This window comes from Carettochelys insculpta, chromosome 7 (assembly GCF_033958435.1).
Source record: "Carettochelys insculpta isolate YL-2023 chromosome 7, ASM3395843v1, whole genome shotgun sequence".
Classification (NCBI taxonomy): Eukaryota; Metazoa; Chordata; order Testudines; family Carettochelyidae; genus Carettochelys; species Carettochelys insculpta.
Genome location: NC_134143.1, coordinates 33,454,254 through 33,482,196, shown reverse-complemented (window position 1 = coordinate 33,482,196; position 27,943 = coordinate 33,454,254). Strand labels below are relative to the sequence as shown.

The 27,943-nt window shown below is 44.8% G+C and overlaps 2 protein-coding genes across 2 annotated transcripts in view; one reads left to right on the top strand and one right to left on the bottom strand.

Moving 5' to 3' along the window:
- LRRC20 (leucine rich repeat containing 20) overlaps positions 1 to 515 on the bottom strand; it is a 49,760-nt gene extending 49,245 nt beyond the window's left edge. Inside the window, exon 1 of the mRNA XM_075000279.1 lies at positions 379 to 515. The gene's annotated coding sequence lies outside the window, so the exon portion shown is untranslated. The remainder of the gene's footprint in view (positions 1 to 378) is intronic.
- EIF4EBP2 (eukaryotic translation initiation factor 4E binding protein 2) lies at positions 56 to 24,524 on the top strand. The gene is made up of 3 exons (XM_075000281.1): positions 56 to 550; positions 20,214 to 20,390; positions 22,779 to 24,524. Exons 1-3 carry the CDS (start codon positions 412 to 414, stop codon positions 22,808 to 22,810), a joined length of 348 nt encoding a protein of 115 aa, XP_074856382.1. The 5' UTR covers positions 56 to 411; the 3' UTR covers positions 22,811 to 24,524.
- Positions 24,525 to 27,943: the final 3,419 nt, after the last annotated feature.

Below are 27,943 nucleotides of genomic sequence, written 5' to 3'. Positions count from 1 at the left end.
CAGCTCTGTGGGCGGCCCTTGGACTTGCTCGGCCTAGAGAGCCCAGCGGGGGCCTAGGCCTCGTTCGCGGCCTGGCTGCCCGAGAAGCGCGGGGGGGAGGGGGCCCGAAGAGCGGCGCGCCTCAGCAGCTCGCGTAGCACCAGCTCCCCCGCGGCCGCCGTTCCCGCCCTCCGGCTTGCTCCTCCCCGCCCGTCCCCGCCTCCCTCTCCCTGCTCGGCCGTCAGCCCCCGGGTTTCCTGCTGCTGGCGGAGGCCGAGGGAGAAGGTGGTGGTGGTGGAGGCGGAGAAGAGACGGCTGCTGCCCCCCGCCACGAATCCAGCGCCGCCCCCATCACCTCCTCCTTCAGCGGCTCTGCCCCGTGCCTCCCCCGCCACCTACCTCCCCCAGCAGCCGGGACAAAAGCGCGGGGCGATGTCCTCCTCCAGCGGTCACCAGCACAGCCAGAGCCGGGCTATCCCCACCAGGACGGTGCCCATCAGCGACGCCGCGCAGCTACCTCATGACTATTGCACCACGCCCGGCGGGACCCTCTTTTCCACTACGCCTGGCGGTAAGAGCACCCCGCCGCCTACAGGCCCGGCCCGGCCCGGCCCGGCCCGGCCCCCCGCGACAGCACGGGGCGTGCAAGTGGCGTTCCCCAGCAGGCCGTTGGAGCGGGGCGGGGAGCGCAGGAAGTGGTGGGGGGTGTGCAGTGAGTGCTGCCCTAGGAGCAGCGGGAGAGAAACGTGTGGGCGAGCGCGAGGGTTGGTGATGGCAGGTGTGAGCGCTCCCCCCCCCCGCCCCAGGTTCCTGGAGCACACGGGCTCGCGACCCCCCCGCCGGGCGGTAGGGGCAGGGCCGCGCGTGGAGCGATCCCTCTCCACGCGCAGGAGTGCAGGCGGGGGCCGCGCAGGCGCCGGGCCATTGGGGAAGAACAGAGAGAGATAAATGCACTGGGGAGCGGGATGAGGAGCCTCCAGCACGAAGCAGCCCCCTTTCCCCTCCGTTTTGTTGGGGGGATGTTGGGGTTCCCTGCCGGGGCGGAAGACGCTGGACCCGGGTGCGCTGGAGCCCAAACTCCTTCGTTCTCTTGGGTGTGGGGCGGGTAGCGGGTTATTTGTAAACAAGGCCTGAAAGTCGAGGGCGAGCCCCTGACTGTTGCACAATGGGGGGAGGGGAGGGCGACCCCCCCCTTTGCAGCGGGGAGAGAAACGTGAACTCGGCCGCCCCCAGGGCGAAAGCCGCTTCCGGCAGTTATCGGAGGGCTTGGGGTGCGTTCAGCTCCGGGGAAAGAAATGCGTCGGCAAGCGAGGAGGAGGGAGGGCTCCGTTTCAGGAAGCGCTAACTTTGCAGGCGGACACGGATGTAGGCTGTGCAGCAACCTCGGTTGAGGCCTGTTCTTGGAAAACAAGATCTGTGTGACCCTAATGATAATCTGTCTGCTGCTCTTGTTGATTTTATTAAATAAGAGGGCTAAGCGGGAGCCCCAGAGGTCCTATTTTGTGTTGAAATGTTAAAGCTTAGCCTTGTCATCTCCCCAGAGACAAGGCTGCCCCCTGAAATAATTCCTCACACTGCTCCAAATTAAAGTCAATTAACTAAGTCTCAGTATGTTACATATCTTGAATGTTGCATGCATCATAGAGGCTGACATGCATACAGGCAGGATCCCCAATCTAAATATTGACTCCATTCCCTAAGGGGGAGCTCTTGGGAATGCACTCACAGATACTTCCCTGGCAAAAGCTGTTTTGTTCTTTTAAATAGTCAAGCAGCCATTTCACTGTAGTTTTCAGAGGCACTTTAAAAATAGTGTCCCAATTCCTTGCGTAGGTCAGCAGTAAAATATAGGGAAAGAAATTATTAGTTCCAATTTAATCCATCCTAATTTTCCTTATGGTAAACAAGGATTAAAATAATATTTGGGGTTGCAAACTGCTGCTTTTTTTGGGATACAGTTTTCCCCAAAATCCAGACCTCTTATTTTTTATGTTCAAGCTTGCTTCTGTTCCTGTTAAGATGAATGTTGTTTGCCCTTCTGTTACAAATTATGCATATAAAATGATTAATTTATATGGCCCATAATTAATAAATGATCATTTATGTGAATTCCCCATCATCTAAGTCTTGCTCTACACTATTTGTCTTGTGTCCATAACTTTTCTCTGCTTGGTGTGGGCAGGTTTGTATCTCTGTTATTGATATCTGCTGAAGAAGCAGGCCTATTTTCTGCTATGTCTTGACTTCATCACTTGCTCACTTTGCAGATGGCTGTAAAAATGTAAACACTAGGGTGAATTTTTTGTGGCTGCTAGAAAGTAGCAAATACAATTCTAGTGGTGTGTGCCTTTCACAGACCATAATATTGCTACATCGTCCTATGTAATGGACTTCCATCATTGCACTTTTTCTTCCTCCATAGAATTATAGGGTTGGAAGACACCTCAGAAGGTCATCAAGTCCAATCCCATGCTCAAAGCAGGACCAGTTCCAACTAAATGAGCCCAGTCAGGGCTTTGTCAGACTGGCTCTTAAAAACCTCTAGGGATGGAGATTCCATTGCCTCTCTAGGTAACATATTCCAATGCTTCATCACCCTCTTGGTGTAATAGTTTTTCCTAATATCCAACCTAGACCTTTTCTACTGCAGCTTGAAACCATTGCTCCTCATTCTGTCATCTCTCACCACTGAAAAGAGCCTCTCTCCATCCCTTTTGTAAGGTGGTTGAAGGCTGCTATCAAATCCCTCCTTCACTCTTCTCTTCTGTAGACTAAATAAGCCTAAATCCCTCAACTGCTTCTCATAAGTCAGGTGCTCCAGCCCTCTAATAATTTTTGTTGCCCTCAGCTGGAGTTTCCAATGTGTCCACAACCTTTTTGTTATGGGGGCCCTAGAACTGGATGCAGTATTCTGGGTATGTCCTTACTAGTGTTGAATAAAGGGGAATAATCCCTTACCTAGATCTGTTGGAAGTGCTCCTACTAATGCAGCCCAGAATGTCATTTGCCTTCTTGGCTTCAAGAGCACATTATGGACTCATGTGCAGCTTCTCATCCACTGTAATGCCCAGGTCCTTTTCTGCAGAACTGCTGCTTAGCCAGTCTGTCCCCGGCCTGTTGAGGTGTTTGGGATTCATATGTCATAAGTGCAGGATTCTACACTTGTCCTTGTTAAACTTCATCAGATTTCTTTTGGCCCAATCCTCCAATTTGTCAAAGTTACTCTGGACCCTATTCCTACCCTCCAGCCTATCTACCTCTCCCCCAGCTTAGTGGCATCCATGAACTTGCTGAGAGTACAATCCATCCCCTTGTCCAGGTCCTCAATGAAGAAGATGTTGATCAAAACCAGCCCCAGAACCAACTCTTGGGGGACTCTGCTTGATATTGACCGCCAAGCAGACATTGAGCCCGACGATATAATCAGCTTTCTGTCCACCTTACAGTCCATTTATGCAATGCGTAGTTTTGTAACTTGCTTGCAAGAATACTGTGAGAGACTATCAAAAGCTTTGCTAAAGTTCAGGATATATCACATCTACCGCCTTCCCCATGTCCACAGAGCCAGTTACTTCATTATAGATACTCCATATTAGGTATTTTTAAAATCTTTCTTGCTATTTAGCTATCAAGTGGGGTCTTGCTTCTGTTGTGATATTTTTATGAAGGCAGGAGGTAGCTTGCTATTGAAGATTTTCTGTAAATGAACTATGTCAGAAGCGTGTGCAGAATATGATAAAGGAGATGGATAAGAGGAACAAAATATTAGTAAATGAGTGTAACATAAATATTCAAAATTTAGTGTGGATTGTGAAATACCTAGCTGATTTGAAATTGTAGAATGACACCATCTGCATGATACAATCCTTTAAAGATTATGGGTTATTCTGGGCTGAGAATACTCCATGGGAGCTTCACAGCTCTACCTTTGCTGCGCAGAAACACCAGAATATAACCAAATGGAATCTGTTAGCTGTTCCTGCTGCAGAATATTATAAACAAGAATAAGAGGCACAAAAAGTGTTTGGATGTTGTAGAATTTGGGATGGAGAGGAGAGCTTAGCAAGTCTTTGTTGCCCTCCACATAACACTCCTTATCCTGCACTGCACTTCCCTAGCACAGTGGTCTGCAACGTGTGGCTCTTTAAGGACTTCTTTGTGGCTCCCAACCTATTGCAGCAAAATAAAAATAAATAAAAAAACAACCCCCCCCCCCCCCCCGGACTATTTTCAATAAACAGTGAACGTCTAAAACCCAAAAATGAACAACTCATTTCTAAATAACAAACTATATGTGATCTCAAAACATTGGATAACTCCCCTGAGCACCCTCCAGAGCGAGAGAAGGTTCAGGGGGTGAACGTCAGGAAGACAGTGGTACAAACACACATGTAAAGTGTGAGGAAATAGAATTATGTAAAAAGTTTGTGAGTGTCCTGCATTAAACATGTATCACATTAAAAATCATTATGTGTGCACTGTTCTTAAAATAGGGGTTAAAAAAAGTACAGTTTGACCTTATTTATTAAGGACCGTCTTGTATTCACATGTATTAAGGCTCTTGAATAACCGATGTGTTTTTTTTTAACTGAATTGGGGGAATAAAAAAGAGGTGGTTCTTGCTATTTTGGTTGCCTACTTCTGCCCTAGCAGGACAGTAGAGTATAGTTGACTAGAATTGTTAATTTCACTTTGTTTTTGTTTGTGCTTTGCCTTGATGGGCTTATACAGGGAGATAAGTTTTTCCTTTTTAGCCTACATCCACAGTGTTGCAGAAGGTCAACCCCAGAACTCCTTGTGAGGTGAGGAGTAAGGAAGGTCAAGAGGAGAAATGCTCCCATTGACCTTCAGCCTTGTAAACAGACATGGAAGTCGACCGCTGATAAGTCAATTTTAGCCACACAATTGGCATAGCTAAAATTGCGAATCCGCTGTCGACTTCTGTGTCTAGTCTGTAGACATAGATTTTGCCTGCCAAATACAGGGAAGAAGTAACTTTTAGAATGTGTTCATGGGGGGGATCCCAGAATCACACAAAAAGAAAGAGGCATAGTTAGATAAATATGAGAAGACACGCACAGAAGAAATGGGAAGAAGATTTAAAATAGAGAGTAGGAGGAGAGGAATATTTAATTAAATCACGGTGAGGCACAGTGTTTCCTGTAAGCTGAGCACTTAGAGATGCAAGTGCCATGCAGCTGATAAGAAGAGTGCCCACAGCCATCTACAGTGGACATGTGTTTCTATTAGCAGTATTCATCCATTAATGTGTCGCTGCACGTAACAAAATTTATTCTGTCCAGGGGTGGAAAAAATCAGAGGGAACCTTGGTAAGAGGGAAAGAGCTGGATCTCAGAAATGAACTCCTTTATCATAAAATATTTGAATTAAAAAAACAGGTAGAAAATTTCTTCTCCCTCATATGGTTCTTGCAGGAAGCCACATAGAATGATGACTTTGATTCTGTGGTAGGTGTGGCAGTTCAGAGTTGTTAGTGCACAGTGAGAAACAAAAAGAGGAAATAATACTAAGTTTGAGTTATGTGCCGAATATCATTTTTATAGTATTAGTTAATATTTTGTGTTTCATTAAAACTACAGGGTCAAATCTATGGGTGCAGAACAGTACAAATAAGTTACTTTTCACGTAGTTCAGATATTCCTTGCCTCCTTTCCTCCTTCCATTGAGTGTACTCTTTGTCTTTATTTTGATTGATGCCCTGGGCCGGCAGCCCACCCAGAGAGCTGGCTCCACGTCAGTCAGCAGCCTGCCCCAGGGAGTGGGGAGCCCACCCTACAGAAGAGGCCAGGGCAGCCAAGTGCTCCCCTCCCTCCCATTATCTAACATTTTCAATTACCTGGCCATCAGTCAGTCTCAATTTTGTTGGATAATTGGGGTTTTACTATATTTGAATATAAAGGTTATGATCATAAAATACTCCGCACCAGCTTAAGTGTCTCTGGATCTATGCCAGCCGTATAATGCCGTGTGGCAGGCTGTGTAAAAGTGGCACGAAAATTCCTTTGGCCCTTTGTTTTCAGTGGAGTGTTTTATGATCACTTGTAGCTGCATCTGAGTGCTCTTAAATGTTCCATTCATTTCCCGAGTGATATTAGGTTGTGGCCATTATTCTACAAGCGGACACTCTGCAAACTTCTTCCAGCTCACTCTGCAAAGATACCTTAATATTCTCTCTGCTATAACACCATTGTGCTCTGCACATATGTAACTCCACAAATGGCTCTGCCAGTTATCCAGATCTATTTTGTATCTGATATCACTCTTCTGATGTTACCATTGACAGTGTCTGCTCAAGCACAAATTATGTGCTTGGTTTTTGTGATGTCAGAAATATGCTGAGGACAGTGCCATCACGCTGGGCTTAAGACACCTTTCATCCAAGGATGTGAAAGTACATTACAAAGATGGGGTGCACTATTCAATTATTTATCTCTAGTTTTACAGATTGGGCCTTTGTTTTATTTTTGAGGCTAAGTGACTTACCCAGATTTGTAAGAGAGAAGTGGCAGAATCAGGCATAGACCCGAACAACTCTCAGTTCCCCGCTTTTTAGAATTGTTGACGTGCAGAAAAGTGCTCCCAAAATAGTCACTGTCTATGTATATCCATTTTTATCTGAATTGTTTTTATTATTGTTGCTAGAAATGCCTAACATCACTAGATCTGAAATTAGGGACTGAAGAAAATGTAAATTTTTAGTTTTCCATTCTGACAGCACTTTCTGTCTAGTCTATTTGTTTTCCCCTTGCGCTGTCCTCATTGTGCAAACCTTTCTTTCTTTCTTTCTTTCTTTCTTTCTTTATTATTAAAACAAAAGCATGATTTTAAAACTCAAATGGGGAGACTCTTAGGGCTGTAGGGCTGCTGTTAAATTTTTATTCTTTAAACTGAAAACTTTTTGTATTAACGGTATCTTTTTCTTAAGCAACATGGGCATGATTTTGTTGCAGATCCTAGGAAATTAAGAGCTATTGCAGGGCCCTCCGGAGCAAAGCACAGGTTGCACTGGTGTGGTCGGGACCTGACAGGTCCTGAACAAGAGAATTTGCCAGAGCAGTGGAGGTTCCCTACATGGGCTCCCAAGCTGCCACACCTCCCTCCCCCACACCCACACACTGGGCTGCTCACCTATCTGCTGCTGGACTGGCCAGACTCCAGCCCATGCTGCTGTGGGGACTCTGGCTTCCCAGTGCTGCCAGAGGATGTGGGATCCAACTTGTCGTTCTGTTCAGGCTCTCTGGTCCAGGAACATCCCTGGCCCTTCTGGACCAGGGATGTTGGGAGACCACAGAGTGCCAGTTTTAGGAGGTGCAACCAGTACTGGAGGATAGTATTTGTGAGGGTGATTGAGGATAACTGTAGGGGATGGGAAAGTACAACAAAAGAAGCCTAGGTTATGTGTACAATAGGAAATAAAGTCAGTTTTTTTAAAGTTGACTTTACAACACTAGATTTTATAAAGTCGACAGGGAATGTCCACACTTGTTCACAAAGTCAACGTAGTGTGTCCCCATTAAATTTGCTAAGTTTGACTGCATGAGCAGTGCATTGTGGGTACCCATCTCACAGTTCCTCCTGCCCCATTACATTCTGGGTTTCTGTGCCAGAGTTTTATGGGGAAAAACTGATGCAAGTGGTTGTGGATGTCTGATGTCATCATCCCAGAGTGCATTGCCCTCACTCCCCTCTCCCACTGAAAACAAACTGCCAAAGGAATTTTCATGCCACTTTTACACACCCTGCCATGTGGCGTTACAAGGCTAGCATGGATCTGGAGATGCTTCAAGCTGTTGCAGAGTGTTTTGTGATCATGCACTGTGCTGCAGTATCTCATGAGCCTAAACAGCCTGGAGGATGATGACCTTGAGGAGAGGGACACTTCCACATATCAAGCGCGGGAGAGGAGGAATGCAGAGCTGGTGGCAGCACTGGAGGCATTGTACACAGTGGAGCGCAGGTTCTGAAGCTGTGAAACCAGCTCATACTGGAGGGACCACGTTGTTTTGCAGGCACAGGATGATCAGCAGTGGCTGCAAAACTTCTGCATGTGTAAGGCCAATTTCGTGGAATTTTGTAAATTGCTGTCCCACACCTTGGAGGAATGTGACATTAGAATGAGACCTCCATTGACAGTTCAGAAGTGTGTCCCAATTACTCTGTGGAAGTTTGCAACACCAGACAGCTGCAGATCAGTGGGAAATCAGTCTGGAGAGAGCAAATCTACAGTGGGGGCTGTTTTGATCCAGGTAGCCAAGGCAATCAATAGGCTTCTACTGTGAAAGACAGTGACTCTGGGGAATGTGCAGGACATAAGGGATGGTTTTGCTGCCATGGAGTTCCCTAACTGTAGTGGGGTGATAGATGGAACACACATCCCCATCTGAGTACTACCACCTGGCCTCAGAGTACATAAGCTGCAAAGGGTACTTGTCCATGGTGTTGCAGGTATTGCTGGACCACAAAGGTCGTTTCACCAACATCAGTGGGGGATGATCAGGAAAGATGCATGGTGTGTGCATCTTTAGAAATTCTGGTCTGTTTAGAAAGCTCCAGAATGGGACTTTCTTCCCAGACTAGCAAATTACCATTGGGGATGTGGAAATGCCCATAGAGATTCTTGGTAACCCTGCTTACCTCTTTCTCCCTTGACTCATGAAGCCATACATAGGTACCCTTGACTGCAGTAAGGAGCTTTTCAACTGTAGGCTGAGCAAGTCCAGAATAATGATTGTATGTGCCATTTTAAAACCATAGTTCAGGTGCCTTCTGACCCATTTAGATCTCAGTGAAGGCAACATTGCTGTGGTTGTGGGGGCTTGTTGTGTGTTTCGTAACTTTTGTGAGGCAAAGGGGGAAAATTTCATTCCAGCGTGGAGGGCAGAGGCAGCTCTCCTGGCCAGTAATTATGAGTTGCCACAAACAAGAACAATCAGGAAAGCACAGATAGGTGCAATGCAAATTTGGGATGCTTTGAGAAACATCTTTATGAATGAGCAGACAACTATATGAAACTTCTGTTAAGTAGTGTTTCCTCCCACCCCCGTAATGTGTGTTTGCCCTTTATGAAACCACCTCCAACTGCATCCCACCCCACCTAACTCCAAACCATGTTAACTGTTAAACAATATTGTGTTTTTCTGACTTAAATAGCTTTTATTTTGGAAACACCAATTTCATGAGAGAGGGATATGTATGTGTCTTGTCTAGGTGTTCAGCTATGAGGTCTTGTCTTGTCTCTTTTCTCAGCCACATCTGCCAAATTCTCACTTCAGCCTTCCTGACACTCCTGCTCCCACTGACAGTACCTAAAAGACATTCAAGTACAAATATTAGGTGCATTTTTATTAGCAACATTTTTATCTTTAGTTGCAGCAATGCACAGAGGCACACGATAAATGGATGCCTGTTTCACTGTAAGAACATTTGTCCTCTCCAAGGGCACTTTTGGACTCTGATTCATTCTCAGCCTTAAAATGCCCTAGAAGGATTTAATGTCTTCTACAGCTGACTTTTACCTTGCAGATGTGGTAAGATGCTGGTTGGTAAAGGAAGTAGCAGGTATTGCCTGCGATCCATTAACTGCTCTGCAGTACTCTTCAGGCTCGTGGGGTAGGGGGTGGTGGAGTGTGAGCACAAAAGCCTGGCCATGATTTAAAAGGCACAGGGCTGGAGGATAAAACTTTGAATGCTGTGTATCAGAGAAAAAATTGTGTAAAAGCACTCCAGCTCTGTGTGGGGCATGCCCCTGAGTATTGGGCAAGGTCCAGATTGCCCACCCTCCTTGGAGCAGGGATACTGGATGGGAGCCTGTAATATTCACAGTGATTTAAAAGGTGCAGACATACAGGAAGAATATTTCTCAGCGTTAGCCATGATGTCACAGGGATTTTAAACACACTCAGGATCAGTGTGATAATTTTAAAGGGACATGCACAAAGGAAAAACTTTTGTAAATAAGACCCAAACCCCTGCTTTGCTTCCCCCCTACCCCATTCCCCAGCCATGTATAGCAGAGTAGCTTATGCTAACATGCAGTGACTTAAGATACTTCCCATGCTTGTTCCAGGTTGCAAAAAGAGACATCAGCCGCCTCCTCAGAAGAAAAAGTGATAAGGAACATATGCTCATCCTCTGTGGGCACAAGGCTGGGAAATTTGCAAGAATGCTGTGTGGTGCCATGATTCCAGATTACTTCGTGGTGGTTTGGCGTGGCAAGGTGTCTTATAGTGGGAATAGGAATAAGTCAGGACTCCCAAAAATCTTGAAAGAAAAATCAGAGAACCTGTCTGAGACATTTATTGAGATGTCCAAACAGGATCAGCACTCCACCTCCAGAAACATTAACAAACTATTCTTGGGGAACTGGGCACAGATCCACCCCACCCTGATTGCCCTATACTTGTAGCAGTATAAAAAAGCACACTCCCTGGAAGTGCCCTCTCTAGCATCATGGTTTGCACCCAAAACCTCCTGGGACGATGGGTGTAGCTCCACAGTTTTAAAAAAAAAAACTCCAGGCTGTTTCCAAGATCTACTTCTCCAGTGGCCTGCAAACCACCACCTCCTCATCTGCCGTTTCCTCCTCCTTGCTGCTGCCAGAGGACTGCATAGCAATGTTTATGGAGGAATCCAGTCTTTGGGTGAAGTGGTTGGGTCATTCCCCATGCAGCTGCTCATAAAAGCGGCACATTTGAGGAGATGACCTAGACTTTCCATTGGCTTCTTTTATCCTTTGGTATGCCTGCTTGAGCTCCTTGATTTTAACACAGAACTGCCGAGCGTCCCTGGTGTACTCTATCTGCAGCATGCCCTGTGAAATCTGGGCATTAATGTTTGCATTTCTTTTGCTGGTTCTTAGCTGCATCAGGACAGATTATCTCCCCACAGCACTCAGCAATGAGGTCCTGTACTGTTTCATGCTGGGGCTCTTTTGTGACCCTGTGAACTCATGGCCAGGTGTGCTCCTGAGGTCTGCTAGCCAGAAAGGAAATGAATTCAAAATTCTCAGGCTGATTCCTGTTACCTGCTTCCTGCTCTCCTGGAGAGCAGTGGAGGTGAAAGTGATGACCAGAATGAACGCATTGGGGGCATTATGGGATACTTCTGGAGGCCAATAAAATCACTTTGAATAATGCTGCATCTTCACTGGCCCAAGGTCACCCTTGCAAATTTGATTTTGGTATTACCCCTTGTGAAAGGGAGGTTTACAAAAGTCGGCATTAGGGGCCCTTAAAATTAAACTAATAAGCCCTGTAGTGAAGACAAGAACTTTATAAAATTGATTTATTGGCCACTTGGGGAGCAACAACAGCCAGTAGAAGCTAGAGGCAGACAGCACAGAATTCTGAATGAGGATGCAGAGGCTAGAGCTAGAATAGATGGTCCCATTTACACAGAGTCCCTTCTGTTTTCTGAAGAAAGCTGCAGGACCTTTTGATTTCGTGTTAATACTTAGTTTGAAAGCTCCAGCTGTACCTCATCGTCTGTCATGGACATTGGATGTTTTCCCACTTGGACAGAAATTGTTATATGAAAGAGGGATCCCGTCTTTAATAACCCTTCTTCTGCAAATGGCTTCTGGAAACACTGAGTTGATCCAGTCCTTAATTCTTCTGCCTTCTGAGGTGCCTTTACATGTGCAGTCTTCGCGGTGACCATCTGTCCTGTATTGGGTGGGATGGTTCCATATTTGGGACATCAAAGAGGTGTCCTGACTTATTTTTTTAAAAGGGACTTGTCCCGTCTATGCCTCCCCCCCCAACCTTTTCCGCTGGTGGAAGTCACTTACCTGAGCCTCTGGGAAGCAGGGGGAGTGTGGACAGCTGCCGCTTCCCCAGGCCTCAGGGAGCACGGGGGCTGCAACTTCCCTGGGGCTCCCAGGGAGGCTGGCAGCTGCAGCTTCCCCAGGGCTGCAGGGGAGGGCTGGGGGCTGCAGCTTCCTTCCCAGCTCCCTGGGGCTTGGAGGAGCTGCCCCTTCTCCCCATATCTCCGTGTCCTGTATTTGGGACAGGGAGGTATGGTCACCCTAGCGGTCCTCATGGGAAGGGTCCTCTTAAAAATTACCAGGACAGAAAACAGATGTGGAGGTTCCCACAAACTTCCCTGTTTGTTTCAGGAAGAGTGCCCTTGACTATCTTTTAATCATTCTGTTAAACAGTGGCAGTTGTTTCATGTTTCTCCCTTGCCTGGAGCCATGACTTCATGAGGCTCCTTTGCTGCTAAGTGTGCTTTTTATTTCTGGTTATTGCTGGAGTAATCTCTCAACACCCAGAGTATAACAACTGCTAATGCACTGGGGCTTTTCGTTTTCTTCTTTAACTGAGGCAGGAATATATTTCATAGACTCTCAATGCCCCCTGAATTCGAGTAGCAAAATTCCTGAAAAATATTTTGGCTGGTAATCTATCAGTGCTGCATGAAGTGTTAAAAATCTTCCAGAAGCCCTCCTCAGGACCTCTAGCCATCGGTTCTCCTAGATTCTGCACAGACATCTACGCACAAAGCATACTTGTTCAGAGAGTATTTAAAAGAAAAGGGGGAATCTGTAGGGTTTGGGTATTGCTCTGCAATACAAATGTAACAGCTTTGTATGGCATACAAAATACCTTATTGCAAAACAACTGACCTGGAGTGAAATGTCTGAGTTGTGGAGTGGCTGTGAGGACCATTGCTTGGAAGATCTCCAAGAGTAATTCACAATAATACAGCTCCAGTGAGCTTTAAACTAGCAATGGTGTTTGGTAGTTGATCCATGTAAACATTTACTTTTCCAAGGAACAGACTTGATTCACTCAAAGCTGCAAGGTGCTGCTCCGAATCACCACGTGGTGCATGTAATATTGAATGCCCTTTCTTCGTTTGCTTTTATGTGTGTTCTGTACTGTTTATCCGTCAGAAAAGTGACTACAAAATGGTTCTGTGTTCATGCTTCTCATGTGTCTTTTGAGTCATCAGCTCAGTGTATTGTCAAAGTCAAGTTTATTCCTGTCAGCACTGGAATAAAGCTGCGGAAGTGCCTTCTTTTTCGCCTTTCCCTCCCCCAGCAGGCTGTCTAGCTCTGCTCTGACTCTCCAACCTATGTTTGGAAGGATGTTGTAGAAACAGGGTTGGCTTTTTTGTATGCCACGGTGCTCTTCCACGACTGGCAGTAGGAAAAAAAATCTTGAAAATGGAGAAGATTTGATTATAGACACAATGGATAGACTAAAAGTGGGACATGAGACTTTTCAGTTGGGACCTTTGCTTCACGTTAATAATTTTCTCTAGCTTTCTGCAGTTCTGATCTTGAAATAAAATCCTTGCATTTTAAATCTTGAATCCTGGTAATGTAATTTCTGTTCTGAAATGAGTGTTCTGCCCCCTTAAATAGGCATTCACAGCATACAATCTGTAAACATCTGAAACTCTTACTTCTACAACCGGGGTGGACAATAATTTTTAAGGGGAGGGGCCCTCCAAGAATTTGGGAAGTGGTCAAGGGCCGCACTTTTCATTGATGTTAATAGAGGAGAACTGCCATGCAGGACTGGCTGCAAGGTCTAGGAGTGGGGCGTGGGTGCAGGAGAATAGGGTGTACAAACTAGGAGGGGATTGTGACCTGGAGCAGAAGTGCAGGAGGGGGTCCAGGGATTCGAATTGTGACAAGCGGTAGAGAATTGGGGTGCAAGATTTGGGAGGGGGCTGTGACCTGGAGGAGGGATGTGGGAGGAGTTAGGGGTACAGGAGGGTGGCAGAAGGTGTGGGTTACATAGGGTATGTGTTTTGGGAGGGAAGAGTGTTTGGGTTATGTGGGATATGGTGTGTGTGTGGGGGGGCGGGTTAGGGTCCCAGAGGCAGGCTCTGACTGTGAGGTATGTGGGTGACTCCCAGCCAGCAGCCCACCTGGTTCCCTAACAAGGCTCCCTGTTTTCTCCATGCTGCTCAGAGCATCAGCTGCAAGGCACCATGTGCGTCTGAACACTATGAGCCTAGGAGAGGCATACTTTGTGTGTTGCCTGCCACGCAAACAGGCAGCTCCCATTGGCCAGAGATCAGCCAATGGAAGCTCCTAGATTCTGTTGGAGCAGGGGGCAATGTGCAAAGCCTGTCTCCCCAGGCTCGCAGCTCTCGCAGAAGAACATAGCCATCACAGCTGGCTTCCCTGAGCCGTGGGCGTAACAGGCAGGCTCCCAGTGCTCCTGAAGGCTAGATCCGGTGGCTTCATGTGCCAAATCCGGCCAGTGTACCATACTTTGCCCACTCTTGTGCTACAGTGAAGCCCTTCTATTGGATCTAGGATCTTTCCAGCACAGGAAGCCTACTTTGATCCGTCTCTTGGCGGTCACTTGATAACAAGTAGGACGTCTTCATGTCACCCTCCTATATCTCCCTGTTTCAATTAGAGGACAGGAAGATATGGGAGGCAGGGACAGCTCATCCAAGCCCTGGGGAGCCGGGAAGGAGACAGCAGCTGCCGGTGCTCCCCGAGCCCCAGGGAAGCAGCAGCTGCCCACACTTCCCTGAGGCTCCAGGAAGTGACTCCCACCAGCAGCTGCGTCTATGCAGCTGCTGGTGGATAAGGTGGGTGGGGTGATGGCCCAAATATGGGACAATTAGGCCCTTATAAAAAATAAGTCAGGATGCCTTTTTGGTGTCCCAAATATGGGACTATCCTGGCCAATACGGGGTGGATGGTCACTCTAGTGTCCACTGATGGTTGACCAGCCTGATTCTTGAGCCACTGCTCTTATCACAGACGGAGCAGGTATTGGTAGCTGTTGGAGGGGCGTGGGGCAGTTTTCGCCACTCTTTTCTTCTCCACCTGTCCTCTGCACTGCAGCAGGATCTCTCAGGTTGTACCACCCCCTCACAGATCACTGTTCTCCACAGAGGATGGTCCTGGGCAAGGTTCTCCCAAGTGTCAATCCCATTGCTGCACTTTTTAATATGTGCCTTCACCACATCCTTATATTGCTTTCTGTCCCCGCCCCTCTCCCCTCGAGGCTCCACTGTTCTTCCTTCAACTTGGAAAACAGAATCTGTTTTGTAAATTGCTGATCAGACATTTGGACCACATTACCAGTCCAATGAAGTTGTTGGTGAATGACAATGGCTTCAATGCTGGTCCTGTTGGACTCTTCCAGGATGCTAGTGTCCCTGCACCAAGAGATATTTAGGATTCTCTTGAGGCAGCATGAAATATATTGTTCAGTTGACACTTGTATGTTGTCCAGGTTTCACATGCGTACAGTAGCATTGGAATACCACTGTGAGGTGGTATACAAGGAGCTTTGTCTTGGTAGAGATGCCCCTGTTTTCAAAGACCCTTTGTCTCAGACAGGCAGAAGCAGAACTTGCACAGCTCAGACTATGCTGTATTTCTATGTCAATGCTGACTTTGGCAGAAAGATGACTTACGGGAAATGCTCCACATTTTTTAGCACTTCTCCATTGACTTGAGATTGTCCTGTCAGTGAGGGGTTGTGGAGCGGAGCACCTTGGTCTTTTTGACTTTTAGTGTGAGTCTGAGATTCTGCTATGCTTTGATGAAGGCACTTAAGATGGTCTGAAGTGTTTTGGGAGAAAGAGCAGCAACCACGTTGTCATCCATGTGTTGCTCTAGGATCGAGGAGCTTGAGGTCTTGGTTTTAGCCTTCAGTCTGCTGAGATTGAAGAGCTTCCTGTTCATTCATAGACAAGGGGTGCACAAAGTGGGGAGTGGGTCCATGCAGTGGGGGTGTATGAAATTTCATAAAGGGGGCCACAGAGCATGATGGCTGCTGGGTCTCAGGCTCATCCACAAACATGTTGAGTTATGTTACTGTGTTTATGCATATGCACATTTATATATGGATTGATAAAGTGTTTACATTCTACATATATTCTTACACATACTGAAAGGGTTTTTTTTTTTTTTTAAATATGAACATCACCAAAATTTCCATCAGTTTGGATTACATAAGACAGATTGGGGGGCCCCTGCCAATTGCCGGGACAAAAAGAGGGGCCCCACATAAAAAAGTCTGCTCATCCCTGCTGTAGACAGTCTTCACACCATCTGGCAGCTTGCCATCAATGAGGTGAAGGGTCATGGCAATGAAGATGCAGAACAGTGATGGGACAGTGACACAACCTTGTTTGACTCCCGTTTTGACCTTAGAGGGGTTACTTTGGGATCCAGGGTTAATCAATACTATAGTAGTCATGTTGTCATAAAGCAGCCTCAAGATGCTAAGGAATTTTTTGGGGCACTGATCTTTGAGAGGATGGTCCACAGGGTGCTATGATTGATTGACTGAATGCTTTGGTTAGGTCAATAAAACTCATGAAGCCTGCTTAAATAACCGAATCCTGAAGTGCTTGAATAGTGTTTGATACTTAGGGGTAGAAGGGCAAGAAGTATCTACCCAATGTGATGGGGGGCGGGGGGTTGGCTTCCTGTCTGGGCTCCCAGAAGTGGTTGTTCATCCTCATGTGAGATGTTTGTACAGATTTCCCCAGTGCTGATGCCCCTGTAATTATTGAAATTTTGGGCAGTTAATTGTTGAATTAATATTAAATTCCCAGTTAACTATTCCCAGTTAATTAAGGTCCCAGTTAATTATTGAAATTTTGGGCAGTGCTGCTGTATGCCCTGTACAAATCAGCTGTTCAGTATGTGTTTGCTTATGCTTATGCCTTATACTAGAGCAGCCAAAGATGTCTGTTCTATATGTGACCACTCCCTCTTTTCCTTTAACTTCTGTCATCAACGTTCATTGCAGTTGTTCCCACCTCCTCTCTTTCCTCTGCTGTTCCCTCTCCCTCACAGATGCTACTTTACTTTAACTCCATGCTCTACATTTTCAAAGCCTCTTCCTTTGTACCAGAGTCTTTGTTCCCTTTCCTTGGTGCTCAGTCCAATTTGTCAGTCTCCAGCATTGACCTCCCCTACTTTTTTTCCTGTCACCATTCTGCGTGATGCCTCTGGAGAAACCCCTGGCGTCAGTTTTCCCTTATTGTCAGCTTTTCTTCTTTCCTGATATGCTCCCCTACCCACGGCCCTTGTGACCTCTTTGCTCCTGATTCTCTTCAAATTCACTCCACCTACTATACCTCCTTTTTCAGCCTGAGATTTTAATTTTTTCCAAAGAAAAAATTGACAACGTTTATTACAAACTCTTCTTTCATCCTCTCTGCTCCTACCCTCAATCCTGGGATCCAGTGCTGAACTATGAGGAAAGGAATAATTTTTTGTTGTGTATTTTACATGCATTTTATGAAGCGGGTCTTTGCCCATGAAAGCTTATGGTCCAAATAATCTGTTAGTCTATAAGGCGCCAAAGGACTTCTCGTTGTTTTTGCAGACACAGGCTAACACAGCTACCCCGATACTTTTTCTGTATTTGTACAGCACCTGCAACTGCCCATGACTTGGGCTCCTAGGTACTATATATACTACTAATAGTAATGAGGTGTCCTTCATACTCTTCACTTCCAAACCCTTGGGTTTATCCCCCTCATTTCTTGTTAATCTTATTCAGTCCCTCAAGGCTAGATCTACACTAGGGAACAAAGTTGATTAGCCAAAGCCATTAGTATAGCTAGAATCAACATGTCAGAATCGACTTTCTGCCCTAGGGTAGTCCAAGGGTCTTCAGGCTTGTGCTGACATCCCTTACTCTATGCATACGGGGGTTGATGGCCGAGCCCAAAGAGGTTGATTTTGCTGCGTCTTAGCGCACACAGCAAACGAATTCCAAAAGATCGACTGTGGCACATTGATCTCTGCATTAGTATAGATCTGCCATCATTCTCCTTTTCATCTACCTTTATGTACAACACTCTTACAAAAAGCAAGCTTTCCCTACTGTAGCTGCTTTCCTAGCTTCCAGCCTTACCCCCCTTGACACACACACCCATTTACCCTAATGCACAAGGACGCACCATCTCCAAAACCTATTGCTTTCTTTCTTTACCTATAATACTATACCTTGGTAATCCTCTGAATAGATCATAAGGCTAGTAGGGACAATTTGATCACCTGGTCTGACTTACTGTGTAGCATAGGCCATTAGATCTGCATCAAAATTATTCTTTGAGAAGATCTTTTAGAGGAATATCCAATCTTCAGTTTAAAAATTGTCAGGGAATCAACCATGAGATTTGATACACTGTTCCAGTGGTTATTTAACTTCAGAATTTATCTAGCTTCAGCTTCCAGCCTTTGGATAGTGTCACACCATCCTCTGCTGGATTGAAGAGCCCATTATTAAGTATTTGTGCCCCATCAAGATACATGTAAACTGTTACCAAGTGGTCCCTGAACCTTCTCTTTGTAAAGCTAAATTGATCGAGCTCCTTGAACCTGTCACTATAAAGCCTGTTTTCTCACGGTTCTTCTCTGAACCCTCTCCATTTTATAAACATCATTCTTGAATTATGAGCCCCAGAACTGGACGTACTGTGCCAGCATTGGCTGCACTATGTCCAAATACAGAGGTAAAGTAACTTCTCTATTCCTACTTGAGATTCCTGTGTTTATGTATCTCAGGGACTGCATTAATTCTTTTGGCCACAGTATCACTCTGGGAGCTACCTCCCACGACTCCCAAATCTTTTTCAGTCACTTCTTCCCAGGACAGAGTTCTGTTCTGTAAGTATGGCCTTCTTCCTTTTTCCCCAGATGTAGAGGCATTCATTTAGCCATAGTAAAACACTTTAAGGTTTGTGTGTGCCAGTTTTATTGCAAAATATTTATATAGATTATATACCATATTACTACTTTGGACCTTATTCTGCTTGCCCATTATAAATGTGATCAAGTCACGATTATGTGTACCTAAGCTAGTTTAGATACTTCGGAACTTTTTTGTTTTGTGGTTTCTGCCTTTACCTCTTAGTCTGTTAGGACGAGGTCTAATACAGAATTCACACACTTAGCTGCAACATTTTTTGAATTAGGAGTTTGCCATCTGTAATATTTAGAAATTCCAAGAATGTTCTAGTACTTCCAGCATGTCCCTCATATTGAAGTACTCTGTGATCACAGGTTCTGTTCCTGCCCATTGTACTAAGGTGAGTAAGGAAGTGGTCCTCCTGTTCCTTAGTGTGAATTGTTGGTCTGTAGCAAACACCAGCCAGTAACCTATTTTATGCTTTCCATTTTAGAGCATTGATCCATTGAGCCCCCAAGATAATTATCAGTGACTTGAAAGCGCATAATGTAATTTTTGACAGACAGCACCACTCCCCATTCCATTTTGCTCACTCAGTCCTTTCTAAATGGGGTTAGCACAGGCAATAGTAACAGTGGGCAAAAGACAAGATCACAAAAACTTCCACCATGACCGGCGTACACGTATATAGAGGCCAGTCAGGGTGACAACTAGTATCTCAGTGTAGACTTGATACAACCATCCTTTTCCCTCACCACCAAGAAGTCCCACCAGGTTGACTTGGAAGTACTTGGGAGAATAAGCTTGCGCTATCCTACCCATATCATCCTATACTATGTGTCCAGTGTTCAGAGCTGTCGATAGGCACCTTTTGCAAATGCTGTATTAAAACAACAAAAATTTGTAAAAGTCAAAGATGATCAATGAATCTGGATTTGGACTTTGTAGTATCTATAATGCTAAACTGGAACAAGTCTGTTTAAGCCTATTTGGTATTTATAAGATGCTTTGGGACATAGGAAATGTTGATGTTTTGTTGTACAATTTGAGAGAATATTGAACAGTTTTGAATTGAAGCTGCCCACTGATCCCTTCCTTTTGTTACTCTCTTAGGTAACAGGGAGAGATGGAAATGTGTAGATGGGGAGAGTCCTCTTGAAATAGGATTGATTTCAAGTGAAGTCTCAGTTTGAGGGCACCATGAGTTGGTTCAAATGTTCATTTTCCAGTGCTGGACATAGCTTGGGTTTGAGAGCCTTGGCATGTAGGGTGTTTGAGGTCTTCTTTCCTATATTGTCCAGTGATGTACATTTAATCTGTGCCTCTTTGTTTCTTAGGACTGGAGGAGCGGGGAAAACAGGCCTTTTTGAACTGAGGTAAAAGGCAGTTGTTTGCTTGCTGTAATTGGAGTCAACATATCTTTCAAGCCCAAATGCTTCTTTTCTTTTACCAGCTTAGGGATGAGACTCCTGGTGCCTTTTTCCTCTGAAACTTGCTCACATTGATATGACATTATCAACATGTTCTGTATGTATTCTTACATGTTGATTTTTCTCCTTTTGTCTGACTACATGCTAGGTACCCGAATCATATACGACCGTAAATTTTTGTTAGATCGCCGTAATTCCCCCATGGCTCAGACCCCACCATGCCATCTGCCAAATATTCCAGGAGTCACCAGTCCATGTACCGGGGTTGAGGATTCCAAAGTGGAAGTAAACAATCTGAACAATAATGACAGGAAGCCTGCAATGGGTAAGAGAGAGTGGGTGACCATAACATTCGGTACTATGGTTTACTTATTTATAGCTCCCTCATTTGTTGCATTAGCAGGTCTTGTGCTCAGATACCACCATGATGGGCTCATTATAGAGATGTGCAACCTGAAATTTAATATATTGGTTTCCTTTCTCAGAGTGATTTTATTTTTTCCATAATAGTTCTTTAATTCTTATTTTAAGTACGGAGGAGAGCAAAAGAGACTAGTTTCAGAAATATTTAACTTAATACATTGCTTCATTTTTCTGCTCCCCTCCTCCCATGAACTTTTGCACCCTGAATCTGTAATATGAAATAAGATGATTAGAAGGTGTTTATGTATTTATAAAAAGTGTTCCCTGTAAGCAGTGGACTTGTGCGGCCACTCAGAGTTTCACATGCTGTCCAGATGATTAGCAGAATACCCACAGCTGGGTTTTTTGTTTCTACTTATGACGCACATTCACACACCAAAATATTTTTTCCACACTTGTATGGAAAAGATTAGAGGGAGCCTTGTCATGGTTTTATATTGCCATCCATTACTTGCAAGCAACTTCCATGGAAAAGTTAGCTGTAGTGAAGTCTTTAGTGAACTTTGTGAAGTTTGTGTTACTCTTCCTCTTTGGGATAAATATGTGAGGGAGGCAGGTGGGGTCCTGAGGATTTGTTTTTTGGTTCAAAATATTTGGGGGTAGGAGGGGGAGAAGAGCTCATTTGGGTAGATGGCAGTGTCAGTGGGCATGTCATTCTTCCCAGGGTAGGAAAGCTTTAAAAATGCAGAAAGCACATTTCAGGATTCAGAATTCCTACGTGTACCGGTCTGTGATAAAAGAGGTAGTTAGTTCCTGCAGTATTGTATCTCCCAATAGGATGAAAGCCACCCAATGGCCCCTTGTCTTTTTTCCTTCTTCTTTAATGCAATGTGGGTAGCAAGATTCAGTGCTTGTAATTTCAAGGAGACAAAGTGTCTTTTCCATTTAATATAGCCCTTCACATGTCTTACTTAGCAGTAACTAGGACATTTGCATCAAAGTCTAGGCTAAGGGTCTGCAACCAAAATAGCAAGAAGAGCCATTTTTTCAAATTCAGTTACAAAATCAATACTTCAAGAGCTGCAATACATGTGAGTATCAGACAGTCCTTAATAAATAAGGTCAAACTGCACTTTTTGTAACCCCTTATTTAAGAACAGTGCCCACACAATGTTTTGTACCAGTTGGAAAGTTTAAAAACAACAAGAAGTCCTGTGGTGCCTTATAGACCAACAGGTGTTTTGGAGCATAAGCTTTTGTGGGCAAAGACCCACTTCATCAGAAAGCTTATACTCCAAAATATCTGTCAGTCTATAAGGTGCCACATGACTTCTTGTTTTTGAAGATACAGACTAACTCAGCTACCCTTCTGATACTTAGAATGTTTGTTACTTTCACCCCTGGATTGGAGAGCAAATGAGAACAAGGAAAATACTGCCCCTGAGGACAGGGTCTTAAGCAGGAAAGAGCAATGTTTGCATCAACCCTCCATGCCCTTCCCCCCCACCCACAATTCCCAGGCATGACCCCCGTTGGTCCACAAACTTTTCCTCCATTTCCAAGCTTTACCCACCCCAGCCCCCAAATCCACCTACCCTGCATCCCTCAAACACAGCTCCCCCCATCACCAGGATTAACCCGTCTCAGCCAACAAGCTCTTCTGGCTGCATGCACTGCCTCTTTGGGGCCACCACCACCTCCTCAGCTGGGCTGCGCAGCTCCAGCAGGGGAGACTCAGCCACCCCTCCCCCCAGCTCTCCTGCAGACTGAGCACTTCCCCCACCTGCTGCGTGGGAGGCTCCCTGCCGTGCCGCATCTGAAATAATGGGATATAATTTAATTGGTTTAGTGGCTGGATCCCTCCCAGCTTTTAAACCAATTAAATTTTGTTCTGTTATTTCAGCCACAGCAGCGCCCGGAGCTGCAACTGACTCCGCCATATGCGGCTCCAGAGCCACAGGTTGCCAAATGCTGGTCTAGGCTGTTACTGCTTGTCATTGGACCCTGTTGCAAATAAATGAAAATGACCAAAAAAGATGATATTTTGGTGATTTTTAAGGCTGCCAACTTGTCTCAGCAATCACTGGTTCAGGGCTGTCCATTCTTTTCCTTAATACACACCCTCAGTGATTGCAGCATCTCCCAAGAAGAGTGTGTTCTTCCAAAATGGATTATCTGATTTGCCCCCTACTGCTCTGCAAGGTTAATTATGGGTCTGAAATCTACCATGATGATATTTACCAGAAAATATATTAGGAAGTGAGGTTACAGGTATGAAGGGATTGTCTTTGTTCTTGAGGGCTTTCTGAGATCTCCCTCTAATAGTACTCTCCTTCTTTTCTTTTGCCAGGGGATGATGCTCAGTTTGAGATGGACATCTGATCACCCCAGTACATAACCATGGAGAGGCAGAAATTCCTGATACCTGTGCATACCCGATTCTGCTAATAGGATCAGTAACTGAAAGTGGAAGAGGCATCATTATCAACAGTCTCCATTAGACTCCCCATCTTTCAAGTGCCAAAGGATAAGAAGACTACCTTTCCCAACCCTTACCCCTCCCCCTGTGCTTTTAACCCCCATCTCCCTGCTCTGTGGTTGAGTGGATGCCCTTGTCAAACTATACAGAGCTGAGGAACACTCCAAGTGGAACCTTGGCATCTCGCACTTTAGAGACAACCTGTCAAACCATACACATAGCCAAAACGTACCTCCACCAATTGGATATTTATTGCAAAGGGGCCAGGGACTGGTGGATTTATGCTCAGTGGAGATGGCATTTTCCCTGCTCTCCTCCCTTCACCTTGATCCCAGCTCACAAAGGGCTTGTGTGTGCATAGCAAATAACTTGTTATAATATGGTGTCTCAAACACATTCAATCACTCACATGTTTAGAAGCTGCAAGAAATAGCGAGAGAAAGGTAAGAGTCTCTGCTCAGTATGAGTTCCTTTTCCTCAGTGGGCAGAGCACTCACTTGAGTAACTCTGGTGCAGACTGGGTTGTAGTCCCAGTTGTGACTTCTCTCCAAGACTCTGTGTGCCCTGCAACAGTAACATGTTTTCTCTTATAGAGAAGCATAACCTTAATTCATTTTGCTCCTGCACCTCCTTGGTTTTCCCCCCTGTACCCCCAGACTTTTGTTGGATACACTTGTTAACGGTATATGTATTTAGAGGAAACTGTCTGTTCGTTATACTTCAGATTCCTCCTCTTTTTCCATCCCAAAGGAATGTCACCCAAATCATCTCTCAGAAACATAACCCTTTATTTCCTGAGTACTCTGAGTCATAAATTCCCATCTGCTCATAGGAATAAGGGGACTTCGAAGTAGCTGGGGTCCTTTCAAAAAGGAGCCACGTCTGGATGAGCCGCACAGTGGCGAGCCATGTCAATTTCGAAGTGCCGCGGCTGTCTGCATGCTAATGAGGCGCTGAATATGTATTTCAGCGCTTCATTAGTAAACTTCAAAATGGCCATTTGCATGGCCATTTCGAAGTTTTTGGCTAGTGTAGACACAGCCATTATTTTTCTCTTGACTTCTTTTCTAGTCTGCTCTGTAGACTGTTCTATATCGAAGGTACTGCAGCAGTGATTAATTTTGAACATCCCTCACCTCTCAGATTAGGAGCAGTGGTTTGTCTCACTAACAATTTTAATGAATATGCTTAAAATTCAAACTTTAAACATTTAATAATACCTCCCATCAGAAGAGAAAAAGCAAATGTCAGCAAGCACTCTGAGGAACAGTGAGCCTCTTTCTCAGTTTGCACCATCCTTCCATTGAGAGGCCATTGTGCTCCTTTCATTCATTGGCTCCATTACTTTTCTTCCAAGACCCCTTGTTGGCAGCTTTTATGTTCACTGCTTTTATGCTCACTGTTGACTTGTAAAATTGATCACCTGCCTGTATAGGACATTTTTGTTTCATGCTGTCCCATGCTGCTCCTGTGTTGCCAAAGGGATTAGCTGGATTAGTGTGCATATTGGCAAAACTGTGGTGCATCTGGCCTTGCCTCTTGAAGTTCTTGAAAAAACAATGAGAAGTCCTGTAGCACGTTGCACACTAACAGAATTATTGGAACATAAGGTTTTGTGGATGAAGACCCACTTCATCAGATGTATCTGATGGAAGTGGGTCTTCGCCATGAAAGCTTATGCTCCAATAACTCTGTTAGTCTGTAAGGTGCTACAGGACTTCTCATTGTTGTTCTCATTGTGAGTTGTTTTTGCGGATACAGACTAACACAGCTACCCCTCTGATACTTGAAGTTCTTGATGAGTTTAATTGAGTTGCTGAGGGCATTGCTCAAACTGCAGCCAGACTTGTTTCCAATTGCCACGTGAGCTGTGAGACTGTATCTGTATGTGAGTCGGATATTTACACAGCTCAGTTATAAATTGGAAAAGATCCTTGTTTTTTCTTTTGGTATACAAAAGGGGCACTTTACTTCTTTGGGGAAGGAACGTTTCCTGAAAAACTCTTGGGTTTTTTCCCCTCTTCCCTTTGAAATGTGAGTAATGCAGGAACAAATCCCTTTGTAATGTTTGATCTCTCAGGAATAGACTCTTGTCTGTAGTGCAGGTGGGAAATACAGGAGCTCCTCAAACTGGATGGTCAGAAAAATGACTAAAACTACAACTCTGTCTTCTTTTTGTCCTCTGGCAGTATTCTGCCTGTGTTTGGTATGAAAGCCCATTTGTACTTCTGTTTCCCAGATCCAGTTTGTTCAGTTCAGATATTTCCAAAGTGCACTACAAGTCCCACTTCACGTAGGAAACACTGACTTTTTTTCTCCGTCATTCTGCTGCATGCATCACCACTCTCAGTATTTTCTGGATTTCAGCAGGCAGTTTTGTTGTTGCAATACAACAGAATCCTGATTTGCTCTGATAGTAAAAACTTGGGTTTATCAGTGAACTAAGCAGGGTTGATTTGGGAGAAGCAGAAAAAATAAGCAATGACAAAACCTTATTAATCACTTTTCTCATCACAGTGATACATTTTGTTCTGTTGATAACTTCACACCTATTCAAAGCACTGCACAGGGGTCAGCTATGTGACATGTCAAAAGATTTGTGCAGCTAAAACCCTGTCACAACACTGAAAATGTATCCCTAAATGTACAGTGCAGCAAGGGCTTCCATTATGCAACAGTACTCTTTGCTGCTGGCTGGAGAAACCCTTCTCACTTTCATGAACTTGGAGTGTGTGGGAAGTTTCTGTTTGTTTGAAATGCCTACATGAAGAAACAAGTATCCAAAGAGAAAAAGATGGTCTGTTGGATGAGGCATGGGAGGAAAATCTGGGGTTTGTTTCTCGCACTGCCAGAATATTCCTGGGATCTCTTTTGGGAGAGGCAGGGCAGTGCTGGGAGTTGATATAGTCTCTGGGCTTTAGTTTCCCATCAATAAAGTATAGATTATAGCACTTTCCCACAATACAGGTGGTGTTAGGATAAATTCATTAGCATATGAGGGACAGAAGGATGTAATGAAAGCGGAGATTAAAAGCACCAGCATTTTGTGCAGTGACAAGTCTCTGCTGTCTTCTACTTTGTCTTTCCCTGTCCCCTCTGGATATGAAAAATGGTGAACACATTTAAAATAGTGCACTCAACATATACTACTTCACTTTGTTGGTCAGTTTGGACAAAGAGTTCTGCCCTATTTTGCTCAGTGCAATGTTCCGTAACCTTAATGTAAGAAGCTAGTCCATATAATCATACTCCCACAGCCTCCCTTTCAGTTTTGCTTTGAATTTAGATTTTGATTAAAATCTGCGTTTCTGTCCTCCTAGCCCCTTAGCATTTTTGATATCAGCAGTGTGGAATAGAGCCTAACCTAACTTCCACCCTGGTGTCATCCTTGTTGAACAATCAAAATCTGAATTCATTTGTTGGATATTTAAAATGACACCATCAAGTTAAAACAGTATTCTGACACGTCATTTCCGGTTGATAAACCTAATACAATGAACTACTGTCCCAGCTGGCATGACCAGTTTTCCCATTCTTAGCTGTGGTTTGGTCCTTCTCAATGCTGTTTTTTTTTTTAGTTGGGGGGGGGGGGGGCACTTAAATGCTGTGATTTCTTTTAAAACAGAGCAACAACACCAAGAACTCAAAAGATGCGGTGTTGCTTGGAACTCGATTGGATTTAAATTAGTTTCTTGCCCCTTCCTCTCTTCTCCCTCCTGTATCTTTGGTTTGAGGAAGGCATGCAGAATTTCGAAAGATGAGTCACAGCTTACATAAGAAGACATTGCTCGGTGTGGAGTACTGACTTCTTCTGTAAAAAGAACCCTATGCCTCTGAGAGTGACAGTTTTCCCTGATTTTGACCTTTACACCTTTAGTGGAAACTCAGGCTCCATTTGCACAGCACAGGTGACAGAGCAGAGGGTGAAACCCTATTGAATTCACTGGGGCTCTGTTTAGGTGCTAGAGTCCCTGTTAACAGAACTGATTGCAGAAGAGGTGTTTTGCATTATGGGATGGGAAACGGTTTCTGCAAGGGGTGTTGTTTCCAAGAATTAGGTTAGAGAGTGACATTGAACCCAAAGCATCTGTTAAGCTCACAAATAGCCTCACATCAGCTATTGATGATGCCGGTTCATGTTCTGTATCGCCTATGCTGAAAGCAGCATCTCCTCTTTGTGCCTGAATGGGAGGTCCACATCTGATAATACTTGTCAGCCTCTCCAATGCCAAGAGCTACAAGACAATGACCAATAAGCCATTTTAAGTCTTTGCCACAAGTGTTCAGGGTTTCCAAAGGTTTAAGAAACTGGTGGTTTCCTTTATCAGCTTCGGTATTGGTCACCAACCATGTCTGTGACCGTACTAATGCATGCTTCCATTTTGAATTAACTGTGTTTAATTGTGTAACATATTCAGCCTGTGTGTAAACTATTTTTCCTCTGAACTCATGTGCCAGTTCTCTGACACTGATTTTGGGGAGAGAAGGGAAAGGTAAAATAGGTTTAAGTTACATCCTGCCCATGGGGGTGTCTTTTGCAAGGAGCCATTCTCCTTTCATCTGTAGATATTAGGAGTCCGATGTGACTTAATTTTCACCTGAAATGAACAGTTGGTCTGAATCGCCATGTTCCGTGGCAGTCTCCAGTTTCTGCACTGCTCTCTCTGACTGGCAGCACGCGCTGTTGACGGTGCGGGTGGTAGCTGGAAGTGCTGTTGATTTACACATTCATTATAAATCAGGTATATTAGCAGATGGGGGGGAAGCTTGCACAACACTTTCTTGCACTGCGCCTTCAGCGTCTCCGTCGTGCCTGTCGGACACGAAACATAATCTCATTTCGACCACCAACCGAATGTGCGCCAGGTGGCGTGAATCATGTACCTTTCCTTTCCCCCTCCCCTGTTTGTCTGTGAATTGGAAAAATCCCAAATTTTTAGTTCTTTGAGCATTTTCATTCAGGTTACAATACTTAGACAATTCGGAAATACTGGACTTGTTTCCATGCTGTTGAAAAGACAAATGGAATTCTCGCA

Coding starts and splice junctions, on each gene's coding strand:
- EIF4EBP2 (XM_075000281.1), top strand. CDS start 412: ATGTCCTCCTCCAGCGGTCACCAGCACAGCCAGAGCCGGGCTATCCCC. Junction 551..20,213: donor CTTTTCCACTACGCCTGGCG/GTAAGAGCACCC, acceptor ACTACATGCTAG/GTACCCGAATCATATACGAC. Junction 20,391..22,778: donor TGACAGGAAGCCTGCAATGG/GTAAGAGAGAGT, acceptor TTCTTTTGCCAG/GGGATGATGCTCAGTTTGAG.